At 41.0% G+C, this 20,380-nt stretch overlaps 2 protein-coding genes across 3 annotated transcripts in view; one reads left to right on the top strand and one right to left on the bottom strand.

The window, feature by feature from the left end:
* DHX57 (DExH-box helicase 57) overlaps nt 1-7,354 on the bottom strand; it is a 32,983-nt gene extending 25,629 nt beyond the window's left edge. Inside the window, exons 1-4 of the mRNA XM_056853087.1 lie at nt 7,217-7,354; nt 5,975-6,148; nt 4,548-5,371; nt 589-767 (exon numbers count right to left, since the gene is read on the bottom strand). Coding sequence (XP_056709065.1) covers nt 589-767; nt 4,548-5,371; nt 5,975-6,148; nt 7,217-7,314 — 1,275 coding nt within the window. The 5' untranslated portion in view covers nt 7,315-7,354. The remainder of the gene's footprint in view (nt 1-588; nt 768-4,547; nt 5,372-5,974; nt 6,149-7,216) is intronic.
* A 2,640-nt stretch (nt 7,355-9,994) lies between these two features.
* On the top strand, nt 9,995-19,190 carry MORN2 (MORN repeat containing 2). 2 transcript variants are annotated; one of them, XM_056853667.1, is made up of 5 exons: nt 9,995-10,032; nt 12,406-12,456; nt 15,917-16,023; nt 16,275-16,411; nt 19,057-19,190. In XM_056853667.1, the coding sequence occupies exons 1-5, from the start codon at nt 10,014-10,016 to the stop codon at nt 19,157-19,159; spliced, it is 417 nt and encodes a 138-aa protein (XP_056709645.1). In that variant the 5' UTR covers nt 9,995-10,013; the 3' UTR covers nt 19,160-19,190. The 2 variants fall into 2 exon arrangements, with proteins under 2 accessions (XP_056709645.1, XP_056709646.1); XM_056853668.1 differs by lacking the exon at nt 12,406-12,456.
* The last annotated feature ends 1,190 nt before the right edge of the window (nt 19,191-20,380 follow it).

The raw sequence follows: 20,380 nt of genomic DNA, 5'->3' as shown, positions 1-20,380 counted from the left end.
AAACTCAATAACTTCTCTGTGCCTCAGTCACTTTCTCTGAAGACCCTTAGACATGCTGACAGCATCTGACGATGCCAGTTGTAAAATATATGAGTTCAAAAACATGGCAGTCTACTTTATGAATTAAAAAATCAGTGATGTGATACTATTCAAGTCTTTTAAAATATTACCTGCAGATTAACAAGAAGAGTCACATACACATGTCTATTTGCTCCAAGACTCACACTCTTGGATTGTTTCAAGATTACTTTCTAGGAAAGTGGAAAATAGATGTATATGCTATTGATTCCATATTAATTCTACAGAGGACTTGAATGCCTTAAATTGAAATATGGGAAGCAGCCCTACTATAAAAAGCAAAATGCGACTGCTTGATGGTATGCCAATAAAGATATTGAAATTGAAAAAGCAAGATGTTTGATAGCAGAGATTTGCTTGTATTACTGGGGCCTCGGATTTCTATAGCAGAAATCTGTTCAACTATTATGCGTACAAATGGCTAGCTTTTTAAAGATAACCTTATGTGAAAATAACTTCATGAATAATATTCATTTCCCTTTCATCTTGTTTTATAATTAAAAGACATACCTTCTTTAAGCTGAATTGTTTGCAGATTTTAACATTCTCTTTGCCAATGGACTTTGCTTGAGTGCTGAACTTCCTCAGGAGATTCTTTTTGAAGTTCACATAACTCTCACTCTCTACATGAACAGTCTGTACTTCCTCACCATCCTCTTCCTCTTCTTCCAACACTAATTCTTTTGTAGCTTAAAACAGAAAAAAATCATTCTTCCCTTACATATGCCAAACATCCTAGCATTGTTCCCTTTCTTGTAAAAGTTCACCACAGATCAAAGCAACTCTTCTGTTTCAGTTTTTTGTATTGCACCAAGTGCTTTCAAATTTGCTTTGTTTAGACACAATATTGCAAATGGACATTTTTATTTATTTACTTCATTTATACCCCATCATTCTCCCTAGTGAGGTAGGTTGAGAGTATAGGACAGGCCAGCTACTATAAATCAAAAAGACAATGTTCAATTTATGGGGGAATGGGAGGCTTGGATGAAATATTGTGAATATGAATTAAAACTGGGAAAAATGGAAGAATACCTTTTAATCTGATCTAGATGACATTAATATTAAGAATTATAACCATTTATATCAATAGAGTATGTTATATGAAAGTTAAATTAAATTTAAATGAGTTTAAGAATAATTAAGATCAGACCATATTACGTTGGGATAAAAATACTTTATTAAGAGGCGGACAGAGGTGATGGGGAAGTCAAAGAAATTTCCTTTATATTGTCGAAGGCTTTCACGGTCAGAGTTCATTGGTTCTTGTAGGTTATCCGGGCTGTGTAACCGTGGTCTTGGAATTTTCTTTCCTGACGTTTCGCCAGCAACTGTGGCAGGCATCTTCAGAGTAGTAACACTGAAGGACAGTGTCTCTCAGTGTCAAGGGTGTAGAAAGAGTAATATATAGTCAGAAAGGGGTTGGGTTTGAGCTGAGTATTGTCCTGCAAAAGTATTGTCCTGTAAGTATCAAGATAATGTGCTAATGAGGGTATGGTATGTTAATATGGAACCATTGTATCCTGAAGTGATCTGTTAATGTGTGTAATCCAAAACTAATCTGTATGGCTATTGTTGAATGTTGTCTTTGTCTGGAGGTTTTTCAGGGCAGGAAGCCAAGCCTTATTCATTCTTAAACTCTCCTCTTTTCTGTTAAAGTTGTGCTGATGTTTGTGAATTTCAATGGCTTCTCTGTGCAATCTGACAAAATAGTTGGTAGAATTGTCCAGTCTTTCAGTGTCTTGGAATAAGACCCTGTGTCTTATTCCAAGACACTGAAAGACTGGACAATTCTACCAACTATTTTGTCAGATTGCACAGAGAAGCCATTGAAATTCACAAACATCAGCACAACTTTAACAGAAAAGAGGAGAGTTTAAGAATGAATAAGGCTTGGCTTCCTGCCCTGAAAAACCTCCAGACAAAGACAACATTCAACAATAGCCATACAGATTAGTTTTGGATTACACACATTAACAGATCACTTCAGGATACAATGGTTCCATATTAACATACCATACCCTCATTAGCACATTATCTTGATACTTACAGGACAATACTTTTGCAGGACAATACTCAGCTCAAACCCAACCCCTTTCTGACTATATATTACTCTTTCTACACCCTTGACACTGAGAGACACTGTCCTTCAGTGTTACTACTCTGAAGATGCCTGCCACAGTTGCTGGCGAAACGTCAGGAAAGAAAATTCCAAGACCACGGTTACACAGCCCGGATAACCTACAAGAACCAAATTTCCTTTATCTTTTTTCTCTTTTTGTAATGTTTATATGTTCTTAGTTATCATGGAAAATTTCTATTATAAAAACCAATAAAATTTTAATTAAAAAAAAGAGTATAGGACAGGCCAAAAACCACCCCAAAACTTCCATGACTGAGTGGTGATTCGAACCTAGGTCTCCTAGATCCTAGTCTGACACTCCAACCTCTACACCACACAGGCATATTCACCAGATGGCTACACAGAACGGTTCCAGTCCAAAGTTAGGCAAGTCCTGTGGTTCACACTGTTTACAATATCAAGGTTATGAAGAACTCAGTTGCTATGTTCGAAAAAATGCTCTCAGTGGAAGAAAGTTGATCCTAACTCTCCTGCATTGCTAAAGAGGAGGAAAATAATCTACTTTGGGGCCCCACTGGAGAAGAAAGCAAGGGTGTAAATATCTTATTACTTAATTAATCTAATCAGTCTATCAGTTAAAGTCTTCCAAAATGTAGAAATGACCAAGGAAGCTACTGTACTAGTTCAAAACTTAGATCTAGCAGTATTCATCACCACAAGCAAATATTTAGAAAGGGTTGAAAAAGTTTAGGTTTTTTTCTCCATGGATACAGGAGCTCTTATGTGGTAGCAGCTATAAGTCATGATGATTTTACCATCCTGGTTATACCTGTTCCCCCACTTTTATCATGCACCAATCTGACATTACAATTGGAATGCTTGTTTTGCTGTTTCCACAACAAGGATTATCTGAAAACAGACTTCTTTCTTCTACAGCGAACAATTAAAATTAGGAACTGGGTTTATAGGCAAGCCAAGCCTAAGCAGAGTTACACCCTTCTAAACCCATTGCCTTCAACAGGTCTAGAACAGGGCATCTTAAACTTTTCCCACTCACATTCTCTTTTCACCCAAGAAATTTATACATGACCCTGGGTATATAGGTATATAAAATAGGTATTCAAATCAAACATTTACTGATAATAAGTCATAAAGAAATTTATATTGTTGCCAAATTTTTCGCGACCCCCACATTCAGTTAAGCGACCCCATATGGGGTCTCAACCCACAGTTTAAGAAGCTTTGGTCTAGAAGGGTGCAATTCTGCTTAAGATGGCACTATTAGTCCTGAAGAATCTCATTTCAGCTGCAAATTCTGTCACCTTGGAAAATTCCGCTGATTTCAACTTTCTGTAAACTGGAAGATGTGAACATATGCATCCATGTTAGTAAGAATGAATGTTAATGGAAAAACCTGTTTACCCACAAGGTTTTTCCATTAATCTGAATGGATGGAATAATCATACTCATGTGCAGAAAGATGCTCACATGAAGCTGTCCCCTCCAGAGAACACAACAGAAGATTTATTAATAGCCAAGACATACATCTTATAATACAATTCATTATTTTGCAAGTACTCTTCACCTCCTTTCCAGCCCTACCTTTCTCACCTTCATTATTCTGATTGCTCCAGTATTCACCCACTTACATTTGCATTCACTCATATACTCAAAAGAAAAACAAATATTTGTTAGGCCCTCCTCCCTCTTGTACCAGCAGAAAAGCTGGCAGGAGCCAACCCTGTATTTCCCTATTCATCTATTTCCTGTATGCTCCCCTAGATATCCTCAAACAGGAACATTCTGGACAGAAAGTTTTGCCATTTATCCCCCTTAAAGCAACCTGTAGGGTTCTATATGACCCAGTGATTAATATCTACCTGAGGACAAGTCACTGATCTGAACTTGAATTGAGAATCATGACATTTTGTATCTAAAAGGTATCCTTTCATGCAAAATTGGAATCCATACATCTCTTGATCTCCCTTATATTTAAAACCTGTAGTCTCTTTGGTTATAAGCTATGCCAGCTCAATCAACCACGATTGTATTCCAGGAGAAATCTTAGTTTTCTTGGGCTTGAGTTGTTTGGCAGCTCTAGGAACCACATACCCTTGCATCTTAACAGTATACTTCCATGGACCTGGTGAGTTTGCAATAACAGGTGTGCAGTCAACACAACTGCATAAAACAGTATCCAACTACTTCCTTATTTCCTCCCTAAAGCATCCCTAAGCTGCATTGCAAGAAGACTGCCAGCTCGCCCAAGCACTTGGTGTATGCACTGGAGCACAAGCAGGGCTCTGAATCTGGGAATAGACCCCAGGCACTCCAACTGCATACATGGACATCTCTCTCAGTAAGGATTTTACAGCATTCCACATACCTTCAGAATTCTGATATGCAGTACATGAGCTATTTGAAGGTGCTCGCTTATCAGGATCTGCTGCCATTCTTCCCGAGGATGTCGCCAACAGAGGGAGAGGAGGGACACTGTATATGTGGGAAGTCTTGGTAAGCAATTTTGTTACCTCAGCTTCATCCCCTAAGCATGTTATTAAGGCATAAATAACAGGTTCATTAGACTCGGATGCCATTAAGGCCTTTTCATATAGGAATTCAGCAATGTGTAACCGACAAGCCAGAGGCAAGTTCTCATTAGTAGAATAGAATGCCACAAGGGGTGGCTGGTAGGGATATTTGTTACCCTCAGGAAATCTTATTTCAAGTTCATACACAGGAGTGTTCAGTTTGAGGTGAGCATCTTCTTTAATGCTTGGAAGCCCATATTGCTGGTGCGGACTTTCATGCTTGAATCTGCATTTTGATCCAAACTTGCAATCTCCTCGGAGGTAATGTTTACAAACTTCCAAGGAAGCCGGTTTCAGCCCATTGTTGGTATTGCTATTCCTTTGCTTTGACTGACTGAGAATATCTGTGAGGTACACCAGGTCTAACGCAACTGTCCAAACTTTGTTTCGAATTCTTTCCACAAATTTGTCTCCACAGATGGAACAGAGGGCAAAAGCCTCTTCCTGTCTTTGTTCCAAACAGTTTTCAATATTCGCCTGAGCAGCCCTTTCTGTGATTTGCATCCTCTGTCCAAATTTCTCCGAGAAGCACTGCAGTAGCAAGTGCTCCAATGATGCCCCAATGTTACCATGATAGGACCTCAGAACTGCCTGGCATCGCTCGCCATCAAAGCCATACCTAAAAGAAGAAGAAAAGGTAAATGTGCTTCCCAAAACAGTAAGTACCTACCTTATACTTTTAAGGATGGTTGCAGTTAACCTGAAACAAGAAATAAGGGAGCACACCAAGAAGTTTCTGCAGTTTAACTATTACATATAACTTGGGCATATCTGTATAAAATTGCTTTCCTTATACATGATACTATTTGCATAACTTCCGTTTGGGGGGACTGGTTTCAGAAAATGGAATTTTACATTTCATGTTTGTTTGGGGGTGAAAGGAAATGGACTGAGGGGATGTATCTGGAAAAAGGTAAAAGGCTTGCAAGAGCAGGGAAAGATGGATTGAGGTCTCTGTGAAATGACTGACAAGTGGGCTAAAAGAGGAAGTCTTCTATCCTCTTTCCCTACCCCAAAGCACTACCATCACTGGAAACTTTTTAACAAAGAGGGCTAGAAATGTACTTTTTAAAAATATGAAACCAAAAATGGTTTAGATGTTAATTCTATGTCACACTCCACGTCTGAAAATTCTGCATAACTGCAATTAACATTAAGAGCTGTCACCATAACCCCACTTTCTGACTAATGTGTTCTACTATATTTATTGAAAAATAATCACCTGGAAAGTTTGTTCACAGCAAAAGAAGACACTTCAGTCTCTGAAATGTGGTTCACAGGTGGTTGAAAAGAAGCACTTGTGGTAGTTTGAGAAACGGATTGGTTTTCTGGATAACACTGCTCATCATCCAAGTAATCTGGTTCATCACTATCATCTCCACCTGATACAGATACCCTGAAAGAGAAAATAAGAATCTCATTTAAAACTAATGGTTCTATGGCTAGAGTCTGGGATTCGAGCCATTTATTTTACTCCACATAATTAAATGAGTGAGCCGGAAAAAGGAGCCGGAAAAAGGAAGCACCCGTCCTATAGGAAATGGCTAAGGATTTGTGGTCTTTCTCAATTTGGAAGGGAAATGAACATGGGGGAGCATGATAGATTAAGTGTGGCATGGAAAAGGTGGAGACATCACCTTTTCTCTCTCTACCATAATTCAGAGTTAAGCCAATCAAGTTCATATACAGACAAAAGAAAGCATTTCTTTACACAGTCCAAATTCAACTTAATGAAATGCATTGTCACAAGGTGCAGCACTGGCTACTAGCTTAGACGGGATTAGACAAATCTATGGAGCTCCCACTCACCCAAATGTCCTTTCTGATGCTTCTGCATTGGAATTTGAGTGAAGGGAAACTAGAAGAGCTAGAATATACTTCCTTTAACAGGACAGGGTGCCTCATCCAGAAGTTTCCTTTTGATGCTCTAAAAAGAGCTAAAGAATTGCTACAATCCACTAAATGCAATCCTATGAAGGGGTTCTCCAGTCTACGCCCATTGACTTCAACTCTCCACAGGATTGCACTGTTAAGTACACCAATTTTACTTGCACAACACACATATCAATGTGGGCAAGCATACACATTTTCAAAATCAGGAGGCCTGATTGGACCAGGGTTGTGCACATAAAGAAGTACACATCTTACACATTTGTTCTAGGAAACCCTGGAGTATTCACAGCAACCATGTTTGCTGCACAAAGTATGAAGTCATTTTTACATAAGTAAATAACTTGTTTCTTTTTCCAGAAACACTACAAGGCCACATGGCACAGCAGATATAAAAGTCAGCTTAATAGAGACAGTTGCCAAGCATTTTCTTCTTTAAACCATATCACTATTCATGACCAAAGTTAAAGAGGTTTCATATTCAGTACCTAGATCTGAAACATGTAATGAGATCTATTCTATGGAAGAACAGTGTGTATGTGTGTGTGTATATATATAGATATATTAAACCAACTCTGAACAAGCAGGGAAGTCTTGGCCTTGGAGCTCACGAAGAAGTTCTTTCACCCTCTTCTGATTCTCTGAAGTCATATGCAGGGTCTGAAGAGGCATCTTGGCTTTGGATCCAGGTCTGGTCTGTCCATTTCCTTTGTTAACAAAGCTTGGCACACTAAAGAAAACAAACCATACACAAAAAGTGATACTTCCAAATGCATTAATGCAACAGAAAATAAATGCATGCATACAATCAGTTCAAAGATCAGTACAGATGAGAGCCACGGTGGCTTTTGCAGTTATCGATTTAATAAGATTGTTCTTTCCCTTTCAACTAAGTTTTAATCAGTGAAGATCTTCCTTTACTTAATAACATATTGGGTCTTTTGTCTGATTAATAAATTCCACTAGCACCTACAGTATTATGTTTCTCTGACCTGTAATGAGATACTTGGTATGACTACCACTAGCAGAAGTCACTCTTTGTCCCCAGTATCTGGGGTTCAGCATACTGTCTCCAAAAGTAGAGATGCACTGTTGGCTATTGTGGCAAGTAGCTACCGACAAACACATTTCTCCAAGAAAGACATCACTCCAGACTCAGTAGATGAGAACGGACATGGTAAGTGAGCAATCTGTTGTCAATAAGCCATCCAGCACATGTCTTTCTGAGTTCTCTACTAAACAAACAAGGGTGTTGCAGCTGAATATTTACTCAGGCTGTTCCACTTCATCGATTCAGACTCTTTAAAAAACCAAGGATTTCAACAAAAGGACTAAAACAAATTCTAGAAATATTAGATTGTAGCATTCTACTGACCTGTTTACATCTTTTGCTCTATTGGAAACACAAAAGTCATCATCGTAATCATCCCCATAATCATCCCAAAATTTGTCTGAGCCTTTTTTGCTTCCACTGGCTTGATGCTTGCTTGAAGGTCTACCACCACCATGTCCTCCTCCTCCTCCTCCTCCCCTTCCTCCTCTTCCCCCTCTCCCCTGTCTTCCACCTCCTCTGTTTGGTCTTCCTCTTCTCTTTCCTGATGAACTCATTTTCTACCACTAAAAAGAAAAAAAATACAAGTAAAGAGAAAATGAATTATGAACAGCAAAGTACAACATTTGATTAACACCCTGCTATAAGCAGCCAAAACACAATAACAGTAAAAATAAATACTTTTGTTACTTAGCATTGGTACAAGACATCAAGCAATTTGCCTCTCCCACTAACCTGTAACAGTGACATCCTCCCTGTCCGCTATTACCTATGATTTAAACAGCAACAAAATTTCATCTGTATCTTCACTCTCCTCTGTTAAGTGCACAACAAACCAAGATAAAACATCAACTATTCTATTCCACCCTTAGGGGCACATTCTATAAGGGAAACTATATTGGTCTGTTGTTGCAGCTAAAAAGACCTGTGACATTTAATATATTACTTTATTATGGCATGTGCTTTTTTTTGTTAGCAATAGCCTACTTCATTAGATGCACAAAGTGAAGCTGGTTTAAATCACACACATGTATGCACTACTGCTGCACAGCAGTTAATAACATAAGAGCTGAAATCCCTTTTCCAGTCTCACCACACACACAAACTTAACTGTGCTGCCTTAACTTATCTCTTAGGCTCAGTCCACAGCTGGAACAGAGGGGTACTGATACTGGCCAGACATATTAAATGGTTGCTAAGATTACTGAGATATGGATAGTACATGGAACAATTATGGGAAAGTCAAGTATAACAGTTACAACCACCAAGTAGGAGGAATTACAATGGAAGAGAACACACTACATGGTGATTTTTTCCCCCAACAGATAAAAAGGCTCATGCTACAAATCACTTTCTGAGCTACCAGTTTTTCTTTGCATCCAGACCTGACCCCATAACCCTCAGCAGCCCACTCACACAGTTATGTTCCCCCAATTAACATATGAAGCAGCTCTATACTAAGATGAACTTCCGGGTTCACTTCATCTACTCAGACTACCAATAACACTCCAATATCTTGGGCAGAGGAAGGCAGCGAACTGGAAATGCCAGGGTGATTTTATTATTACGGCGATAGCCAGACAAACTACAAACCCTATCAGTTAAAATCGATTACATAAATAAATAATTAAATTAAAACCTCTCTATACAAAATACAGATAAAATTATCAATTAAAATCACCATATTCACAAGGCATATAAACGAGTAAAATCAATTAAAATCACTAATACCTTTCTCCGAACGAATTTTAATAGCTGCAGAGCAATACTTGGCTACTTGCAAAGATCGCGGAGAGTCTCCCTCCCATAAGAGGAATTTATAAATGCCAGGGGTTAGCCTACCAGGTAGCATTTTCTGCCTGCCAAGTATGGCTCTGCCATTGAAGAACTTCTATCTTCAGTCACTCGACACCCCCTCCTGAACCCCTCAAACCGCGAAAGGCACATCAACTTTGCCGACGCCGTCACTTTCTCACCCCCAATAAAGCCTCGACGTACCTCAAACGCATCACGCCACCTCCAGCTCCCGCAATCGCGCTCACCCGTCAGAACCGGCTTTCCCAAACAGGACCGCACAGCCGGAAGTGAAAGGTCTTCCTCGTCTGCTTCCGGGAACACCGAGAAGCCGGTCTCTATGGCAACCCCGGGCGCATCCTAGTGAGCGGTGGGGCGTTGAGGGAGGTTGTCAGAAGGTGGGGTGGAAGAGGGTGTTTCCTTTGAAAACGAAGGGAATTGTCCGCTGGCCGCAAACGAAGTAGCTCATTTCCCAGACAGCTGGACTTCCGCTCAGCAAACCTGCAAACTGGCTGCAAACCATACCATGAATAATAAAGGTACAGGTACTGTGCAGGATGCGGCTCTTCTCTCTCTCGGTTTGAGAGAAGATTCTCTGTTGCCGAGATAAGCGAGCGTGCACTTAGGCGCTGACTAACCTTGGTCTTTTGGGGTGGGGCGTGTGCGGGCCTTTTTAGACCTTTTAAGTATAGAAAGCCTGTCCCCCAAACAGGCTATGTTTGTTCCTGAAAAGTGCATCCTTCTACACGTAGAGGGAAATTTCATATCGAAAATAGCTGAGCATTGATCCGGCCTCCCTTCCCGGCGCTCCTCACGGATCCGCACCTCGGTAAGGACACCCTAACCGAATTCCTTCACCACCCACACGACCCTCAGATCTGTGCACCTTGACCCCTATTGTGAATCGTGTCCATAACTCCTTTCCGTGACCGAACTAGAGCTCTGGGGACCCCCTCCCAACCAGCTTCCCACTGCCATTGTTGAGACTATCAGAGGGGAAGGAGGCCACAACCAGGGATCCCCTCCAACATACCTGGATTAAGCACCATTCGTAAAATAATTCATGTATAGATGTCAGGCCTGTATCTCAGTTGATGTTTACTTTCGCTTTCCCGCCGACCAGACTCAAGGACTGTTATGCCTACTGAACACTGTTTGAAGCTCTGGGAACACAGCTTTGTTTTTGATATGTAATCTCTCGCCTTTTCAGTGCTTTTATATTACCAAGTTCAAGCCAGCCAGCCTCATAGCTGTCACCCTTTTCTTTATGCTCTGTTAACCTATTTTGACCAAGTAAAACCAGCTTCTTTGGACCTGACTGTCTCTGATGTGGTTTTTGGTTCAAGTGGGCCAAGGGCTGACAATAGGTTAACTTGTACGTTTTCTAATGTTCTAATTGACTTACCTTATTATGTCAACTGCAACTGAGAATGCTTTTCTTGAAAAACACTATATAAAAATAATAAATACAATAAATTTGTAAACATCTATCACCAAACTTATAGAATTGTAGATTTGGAAGGGGCCATACAGGCCATTTAGTCCAACCCCCTGCTCAATGCAGGATCAGCCTAGAGCATCCCTGACAAATGTTTATCCAGCTGCTGCTTGAAGACTGCCAAAGAGGGGGAGCTCACCACCACCCTAGGTAGCTGATTCCACTGTTGAACAACTCGTACTGTAAAAAATTTCCCCCTAACATCCAGTTGGTACTTTTCTGCCCATAATTTAAACCCATTATTGCGAGTCCTATCCTCTGCTGCCTAAAGGAACAGCACCCTGCCTTCCTCTAAGTGAGTCCTTTCAAATACTTAAAGAGAGCAATCATGTCCCTTCTCAACAAAACATTTCCAAGTCCCTCAGCCTTTCCTCGTAGTTCAGTACATCTACATGTTTTCCTCTGGATCACCCTGCTTACATTCCTGCTGACTGACACCTCCTTACCTCTGATTCCTCTTGACTATAACTTTATTATCCCTTTCTTTCAACAGTGCAATCTTAGGCATAGTTACACTCTTCTAAGCCTATTTACTTAAATGGACTGAGAAGGTTGTAACTTTGGTTGGGATTGTACATAATTCATATCCCAAAGACACCCCCAGCCTGAGCCTTCAGCCAGAGGCCTATGATGACATTTTTCAAAATCCCTAAAATTCCATCACATCCATTTAGATCTGAACACCCAAACTCCTTTGATTCCACTGCAAGACACCCATCCTGAGCCCCATCAGAGTATCTCCAGTTAAAGTCCCATTCACACTAACCTCAGACTTTCAGTATGTCCTTCAGTCTCTGCAACTGAAGATAGGATAAGTTAAAAATATTGTCGAAGGCTTTCACGGTCAGAGTTCATTGGTTCTTGTACGTTATCCGGGCTGTGTAACCGTGGTCTTGGTATTTTCTTTCCTAAAATACCAAGACCACGGTTACACAGCCCGGATAACCTACAAGAACCAATAGGACAAGTTAGTTTCTCAGTGCTGCAGCTGCTTTATCTGCTTTCAACATTTTAGCATTCACAGTCTATTCCAATTACTGTGACAGTAGTGGTTTCAGCACAGAATGCAGAAAGAGGAAATGCCCAGTTGGCAACATGATGAGACATTCATCATGCCACATTAAAAAAAATTCATATACCCTAGTACTGCATATGAATTAGTATGGAATAACTAATGCCCAAATGGAACAACATGGCACTGTGTTATCCTTTATTTTTAAAGTTCATACACATCACTTTCTCTCCCAGAATTCCCCCAAAGCATCCCAGCAGCTTCAGCCTTCTTAATAATGTCATTATTCATATATTATGGGCATAATTGGTGCTATGTATTTGTTTATTTCACATGTTATATATAAAGGATTTTGAGTTGCTAATATTTTTCTCAAAGATCAATGACATTAATGTTCTCTTTCGACAGGTGTTGAAGTTTATAGAATATCCTTTATATTTCCAAATCAGGATAAGTATGGTAAAAAAATTCAGATAACTAAAAATGTTACATGGGTTTATTTAAACAACAGCTATTAATGTTTGTAGCAGAAGGTGTATTACAGTTGTGGTAGTTTCTTAAAACAAATTATAGACTGGTGTGTCAAAAACGTATTGTGTAAATCTGCATAATAGTTATCTAACAGTGCAATAGGGAGGGAAGGCAGCATGGTATAGCCCAATCTTGTCAGATCTCGGAAGCTAAGCAGGGTCAGCCCTGGTTAGTATTTGGGTGGGAGACCACCAAGGAATACCAGGGTTGCTATGCAGAGGAAGGCAATGGCAAGCCACCTCTGTTAGTCTCTTGCCTTGAAAACCCCATAAGGAGCCACCATAAGTCGGCTGCAACTTGATGACACTTTACACACACACACAACAGTGCAATTCTAAACAGAGCCCGTTGACTTCAAAGGTGGATAGGCAGCGCATTCCTAAGGGAGGGGTATTTCCACTGTGGCTGGGAGCGGCACAGCCGCAACGCCTCCTAAGAGGCTTTCCAGCTGCCATGGAGGGAAAGAAATATTGTAGGAGGGGTAAAAACCAAAATAAAGCCAAAAAGTCCCCAAAGGGGAAAGCAGGGTTATGCCACCTAAAATGTGTCGTGGCCACGCTGCCACGGGAGGGGGCGTTCCTGGGGCGAAAGGGGCTAGGAAGCTGCCTAAAGGAAGCTCTGCCCTTGAAAACGCCTCCCGGGATGCTGGCGCAGGGACCTTCGCCAGGTGGATGTTGGCAGGAGGCTGTGCTGGTGGGGGAGGCTGGTGCAGCTCTGTGGCACCCAGGCGCTGGCGGAAATACTCCCCACGCCAGCGTTAGTGCCCATTTTCACAGAATAAATGGGCACTAATGCCAGCACGGGGTCACATCGGCTCCTAAGCCGATTAGCCTCCCCTAAGGAATGCACCCTTAGAGTGCAATTACTCTGCAAAATCTTGCAATGTAATTCAGCCTTAATTTGCCTTCCAGCACATTAAGCTGGCAAATAATGTGATTATGGCTGCATTCCCATGCACACTTACTTGAGAGTAAATAATTCAATAGCATTTGTTTTTGAAGAAGCGTTCACAGGATTGGTCTGCACAAAACATGATTCTCTAATCTATAAGGTGGGAGTGAAGTGCTAGTTTGGTCACTCCAATCTCAGGATTTCCTAGGTCAGTGTGGAGACGGGATGTCAGTTGTGCACTTGCATTTGCTTCTGTGCCTTGCAATGACTGTCCCCTGAGCACCTGAGCAGTGCCCGGTGAGCATCACAGTTCTTGCATGTGGAAAGAGCTTTCACAGATTTGGGAAACTGGGTATGTTAATCTGCACAAAAAATTCAACTATCCTAACTGCAAAATTGAATCAACAGCATAACTTTTTAAAAAGTATTCAGAAAGCTTATGTCACTGATCAGCTGGGACTCTTTGCAGCAGATCTGCACTGTGACTAAATCTGATTCAGTAACACAACTTTTAGAAATCTGTGATTCTTTTTTTATTATTATATAATAAGGGGGTACAGAAAGAAAAGGGGAAAGGGGAAGAATAGAAATATCTGACATCCCATTAGCAAACTTAAAAACAGCAGTTTCAATGCAGATCAAACAAGGAACATTGCTTTGCATTTTGATGTTTAGGCAAGTTATAATAATGTTTAGGCATAATTAATGAATAGTCGTCATCTCTAACTGTTTAATGTCTCCACACACCACATAGTTGTCTATATATGGAATTAAAACTACAATACTATACCACTAAATATTGTCTAATTTCTTACTTAGAATTTGTTAGTCATGAGCCTCAACATAATTATAGAATAATTTCCATTTCTCATGATGTTGATCAAAGGTCGTATCATTACTTGCATTTATCATATTGGTCATTATAGCATATTCCATTAATTTGTCTTTCCATTCTCGTAGCAGTTGTGGCATATTTAAATAGATCCTTGAGTTGCGAGGGAAGTTCTGATGGTATGATGCGTAATAGCATATTTTTAGCATCAGGTGGAAATTTTTGCTGGAACATCTTTTGAAATTCCTGATGCATGTTTCTCCAATACATCTGCAGTCTCAGACAGGTCTACCATATGTGATAGAAGGAGCCATCTGATTCGTTACATTTCCAGCAAGCCGAAATCTGTGATTCTTGAGCAGGCCACTAAAAAACAACCCAGCCAGGTGGCAACTCTTCCCTAAGAGCCCATTCCTGAAGGGGGGGGAAGCTCCTTAGGAGCTGGCATGACCCCGTGTTGGCATTGGTGCCACCCTATCATGGAATAAGGTGGCAAACACGGTGGTGTCCAGGCGCTGCTGCCAGGGCAGCCACGCTAGCAGGGCTTTCCCAGAAGGGAAAGCCTGTGCCGGCGTGGGGGGTGTTCCCGGGGCATTCCCAGGGGTGGCGCTGCCTTTAGGCAGCTTCCACAGGTCTTTTGCCCCAGTAACGCCCCCTCAAGCAGCTGCAAGTTTTTTTGTAGGGATTTGAACCTGGTAGGGATTTGAACCTGGGTCTCCTAGATCCTAGTCCAGCACTATAACCACTGTACCACACTGACTCTCACTTTAGTCCTGATAGATTGTCTGTAACCCACTTTGAATAACACTATAGATATTGCTTAGAGAAGACAATGTTGAGGGGATTTAAAAACTTTTGCATTGGTGAAAGTCTAGAAGAGAAACCAGAAGAGGTAGAATACATTTCCTTTAACCGAAACGAGAATTTCACAATGCATCTGTGTGCTATACCTGTCAGCTACGGGGTGGGGAATTCCTGGAGATGTGGGGGTGGAGCCTGGAGGGGGCAGAGTTCTGGGAGGGGAGGGCATAATGCATAGATCCTATCCTCCCAAGCTTCTATTTTTCTCCAGGGGAACTAATCTCTCTATGCTAGAGGTTAGTTGTAATTCTGGAGATCTCTACAGCCCACTTGGAGTTCGGCAATCCAACTCTGTGTTGTCAGACTGTGGAAAGGAATGTTATTGAACACTGGGGATCCTTCAGAGTAATTGATGCCCACTGGGAAGGTGACATTTTGAAGTGCTCCCAACTATAACATGGCTCTGATTAAGAAGAGGGGTGACAAGGAGAGAAATACTCATCTTATGGAGGCTGTGCAAACCCCCCTGTGCTTCCCTGTTGTGGAGAATTTCTTGTGTAACAAAACACAGTGTTAGTGATCTGGCCATTAAAAACTGTGGAATAGTAACATAAATTCTCAAAAGGCCTGAGATTCTCATGTGGGAAATTGCCCCTCAGCCAGAAGAAACCTAGCAATAATTACAAACAAAATATATTTTTATATGAAAATGGTGATCAACAATATGCTGTTAAGGGCTAACTAAATAGAGACCATAACATTAGTTAACTGGTAATATGCTGTATGTTCAAATGATTAAGTGTATTAAATGGAATGATTAATTTTACTGAGTTTCCTCACCTACTTTTTCTCTTACTTAATTAGAAGGTGAATGTACAAGAACACTTGAGGGAAGTCTTGAAAGAAATGGACATGGAGTGCATACCACTCCTAATGGAATTATATATAGAGGAAACTGGAAGAATGATAAGGTATATTTACTCTTCTGATGAATTTTGGAGTTTCTTACACATGAGTGGGCTAGGCTGTTTTTGCTGCCTGATCGTGTTCATTATTATTTGGCAGCAAGCCCTACAGTGTTCAGTGGACTTTATTTCCAGTAAGAGTGCCTAGGATTGCACCCTCAGATTTACAAAATGTATGGAAATGACAAGCCAGAGTCACTATGGGCATATTGTAGGAATGGTTATTAATCTATTATCTCAATTTCTTGTTAAATCAGATGAATGGTTTAGGAAGGCTGGAGCATCCGTCAGGTGCCATTTATGAAGGCGAATTCAAAGACAACATGTTGCATGGAATAGGAACCTACATGTTTCCTAATGGAGCAAAGTACACTGGTCAGTTCAATGAAAACAAGTAAGTTGAAAGGAAGGTATCTGCAAGCTTGTTCCTTTGATGTAAAGAATATTCGTCTTTAAAAGATACTTCTGGCTTAGTATTAGTGCTGAAGAAAACTCAATGAAAACAAATGAATTTAAAATCTGTTGTCTGAGTTTATTGCAATTACAGAGGACGTCTACCATGGGGAAGGATGGCTCCACTAAAACAATTACAGGCTAAGTTTTATAGTATTAATTTCACACATGCGGAGACCTTCAGTTAGCTTACAAAAGATACCTGGTATGTCTTAAGTTGGTTAAGAGATAAGCAAAAGCAAGAAAATGGGTTCAGACCAGTTTTATCTAGTCCTTCTCAACCTTGAAGTTTTTCTGTTTCATTTAGCTCAGCAACTTCAACAAAATTTATCACTGTTAACGTGACTTGCCAGCCAGGGTGTTATGGCTGTCAAAATAAACAAGGCTGTCATATTAGTGGTCAGTGGTCAGATAGACAGCAGCCAAGATGAGAAGCATCTAGCTGATGCAAGGGGGTTTGGAAAGTCCCTGGGAGCTAGGATGAACTAGCACAAACCAGTTGGGGCCAGAAACTGATGCAATGTCTTGCAACAGGTGGAGTGACCTGGCATGTGATCTCATTGGTCCCTAGTGGTAACAATATGTATAAATGTTCCCAGCTCTGTAACATTAGGGTGGGATGATATCGTGGAGTGTGTGTATCTATGCACTGTAAATAAATCAATCACTGCTTTTCTAGTAGCGAGTATCTCTGGTGGTTTGTTCTGGATCGTCTGCCCAATCCACAGGCTCCCCCAATAATGGCTGCCAGCTCAGAACTAGCTACAGAATGGAGTCAGTCTTACAGACTTCTCTTCCTCATTAGAACCTTAAGTCACTGTAACTTCCCCTGTAGGCTAGAACTATCTCTATTCATTCACATATTGCTAATAAGGGACTTCCCAACATTAACGTTCTCCAGGAATTGTGGTGTTTTTGCGGGTGGCAAGCTTGGGCAAGCTAGATGCCAACCATACTCATTCCAGTGCTTGATCATTGCTAGGATGAATAAATTAGAAGGATCAGTAGAGTAGAACAGTTTCAGTTACCCAAACCTAGCAACAGTCACTGTAAAACAAAATGGAAGTGCTGGAGGGGGAAAGGTTTGACCCATGAATTGGGATGTCTCATTTTCTGAATGGGGTTACTGAGAGCCAGCGTGATGTAGTAGTTAAGAGCAGTGGTTTGGAGTGGTGGACTCTGATCTGGAGAACTGGGTTTGATTCCCCACTCCTCCACATGAGTAGCAGAGGCTAATCTGACGAACTGGATTTGTTTCCCCACTCCTCCACATGAAGCCACCTGGGTGACCTACGGCTAGCCTCAGCTCTCTCCAAACTCTCTTAGCCCCACCTTCCTCACAGGGTGTCTGTTGTGGGGAGGGGAAGGGAAGGTGATTGTAAGCCAGTTTGATTCTTCTTTAAGTGGTGAAGAAAGTCGGCATAAAATAACCAACTCTTCTTCTTCTTCCCGTAAAGGAGCTGGTTTGTAGCTTGGGGGTGCTGCTGGACCTGGGCCAGTGAGCCAGCTTCAGCCCTTCCTAGGCAGGAAAGATCTTGCCACTGGTTAATATCCTAGATTAGATTACTGCAGTGTGCTGTATGTGGGGCTACCCTTGACAACTGTCTGGAAGCCACAATTGGTACAGAATGCTTATAGGCAGACCAATGACTGGAGTGGGTCATAGGGACCATATAACTTCAGCCTTGTTCCATCTATACTGGCGCCCAGTTTTCCTCTAGGCATAATTCAAGGTGCTGGTATTGACCTTTAAAGTTTTTTATGGCTTGGGGCCAGCATACCTTAAGGACCACCTACTCCCATATTAATCTATCCAACTACCCTGGTCATCTTTGGAGGTCCTGCTTCAGGTGCCCCCACCACCTGAGGCTAAACAGGTGATAACCTGAGAAAGGTCTTCTTGGTCATGGCGCTGAAACTTTAGAACTCTCTCCCCAGGGAGATGTGTTCGTCTCCCCCTATTTGTTCCTCTCTATTGTTGTCTTCTACCAGCAGGTGATGACTTTTCTGTTTTCTTTGGCATTCCCTCACTAACTACTATAAGCTTTCTTCCCTGTTTGTATGTTTATGTGTTTAAGTGATTTATTCAATTGTTTTAAATATTATATTTGTATTTTAAACACTTTTTTAATGTTCGAAATGTTTTAATGCTTGCCACCTTGGGGACCCTGATCTGGGTAGAAAGAAGGCATAGAAATGTTTTAAATATAAATACATAAAATCTGCAACAGGAATCTGCTTTATGAGTTACTTCCTGTTTCACTGTTACCTTTACTGGGAACTGTCATCCTGAAGTGTGATTAGAATCTATCCTGTCTATCTATCTCACCCTCAAACAAGCTGAGGTTGGCATACATAGGGTCCCCCCCCCCACGTCAACTCTGTGAGGTAAAGATTGGGCTGAGAGGTAGTGACTGGTAGTGGTTGACCAGTAAGCTTCAAGGCCAGGTGGGGATTTGAACCTCGAACTCTCCATTCAGTGTCCAAGCACTAGCCACTGCACTGCGCTAGCTCTCATCATTAATCATAGTAAAATTATTGTAGTTACTCACTAAACATGCTGGTTTTGTCCTGTTCCTGTTCCAGGTTGGAAGGGCAGGGAGAATTTACAGACACACAAGGCCTGGAATGGGATGGTAGATTTCATTACACAGCAGCACCAGGGCTGAAGCTCAAGCTGGAAATGTAGGATATTTTAAACTGGAGAAAAGGCGTGGAATTCTTGTGGTATCTAGTCCAAGCTTTTCTACAACAGATAATTTCTTAACAACTATTGTTGTTGTTTTAACCAAATTACCAGATAAACTAGGCACTGGGCCATTTTGAATTTGAGGTTCAGAATGTTACACACCTTGATTCTCCCCCTCTTAATTTTAATTCTAAAACTCAAATAAACCAACACACAAGAGCTGCAATATAATGCTAATTTTAAAAATACATGCAAAAAGAAGTTTTGACTTCCGGTTACAGTAATTTGTACTTGAAAACATCAAGATGATGATCAATACTAACAGCTGATATGTACAATAAAAAAGAGGGTGGATATCAAGATAGAATGTACTTAAACCAATAAATGATATTTTGATGATCTGCCTGCTTGTGGGTCCATCATCTACTTAATTAATAAAGGAGAATTCAACTTCCATTAATGTTTCTGGATTCTTTTTATCCTCTCCAATACTACCAGTTTCCGATATATTTGCTTCCAGAGGGTTGCAAAAAAATTATTTTCATTTCATTTTTGTTTGGAAAAAATCCATTACTTCTCATTTCATTTGTTTTTACATTCAATATTTTTGTTTTCTATTCGTTTCAGTGGGAAATATACTTTTAGGCTGTAGCTTCTTTGTTTTCCATCCAATTTGGATTAAAATTTCAGGAAGGGCACAGGTCATATAAGGGATCCTTCCTGTCCAACATCAGACAAATAGGATAAAAGATCCCAGTTTTGATGGCCAAGGAACCCCATATTTCTAGTTGTCACATCTTGGATTTTCATCCAGTTTCATCCTTGCTCTGAAAATTGCTACATTCGGGGGAGATCCGCAAGACAAATCAGCCATGCGTTAATGGCCTTTGTTAGATTTCAGAGAGATGGGAGAAAGGACTCTAATGTTTTAGGCAATTCTCACGTGATTAAAAGAACAGAGGGAGGCTTTTGGCAGCCCAAGGAAGACAGGCACAGTGGGGTGTTGGGCATCCCAAGGAAGGCAAGCAAAGTTACACAATGGGCAGAGTGGGACATTGACACTCAAAGAAGGCAAGGTGGGCAACAAAATGGGCACAGGTTGGCACTTGTAGTCTTCAGAGTCAATGGTCATTTATGCAGGAGAAGTTTGTGTTTGATTTGCTGCACAGTTTTCTGTTCCAAATCCTCAAACATCATATGCATGAGGGACCCCCCCCCCAA

The sequence above is a fragment of the Euleptes europaea genome, chromosome 7, assembly GCF_029931775.1.
Source record: "Euleptes europaea isolate rEulEur1 chromosome 7, rEulEur1.hap1, whole genome shotgun sequence".
Taxonomy (NCBI): domain Eukaryota; kingdom Metazoa; phylum Chordata; class Lepidosauria; order Squamata; family Sphaerodactylidae; genus Euleptes; species Euleptes europaea.
Note: the sequence above shows the minus strand (reverse complement) of the source record. Positions and strands in the feature narration are given on the sequence as shown.

What these genes read in the sequence shown, in the direction of transcription:
- MORN2 (XM_056853667.1), top strand. An exon ending in TCCAAATCAGGATAAGTATG is followed by an intron (nt 12,457 to 15,916) that starts GTAAAAAAATTC and finishes TTACTTAATTAG; the next exon opens with AAGGTGAATGTACAAGAACA. An exon ending in GGTCAGTTCAATGAAAACAA is followed by an intron (nt 16,412 to 19,056) that starts GTAAGTTGAAAG and finishes TTCCTGTTCCAG; the next exon opens with GTTGGAAGGGCAGGGAGAAT.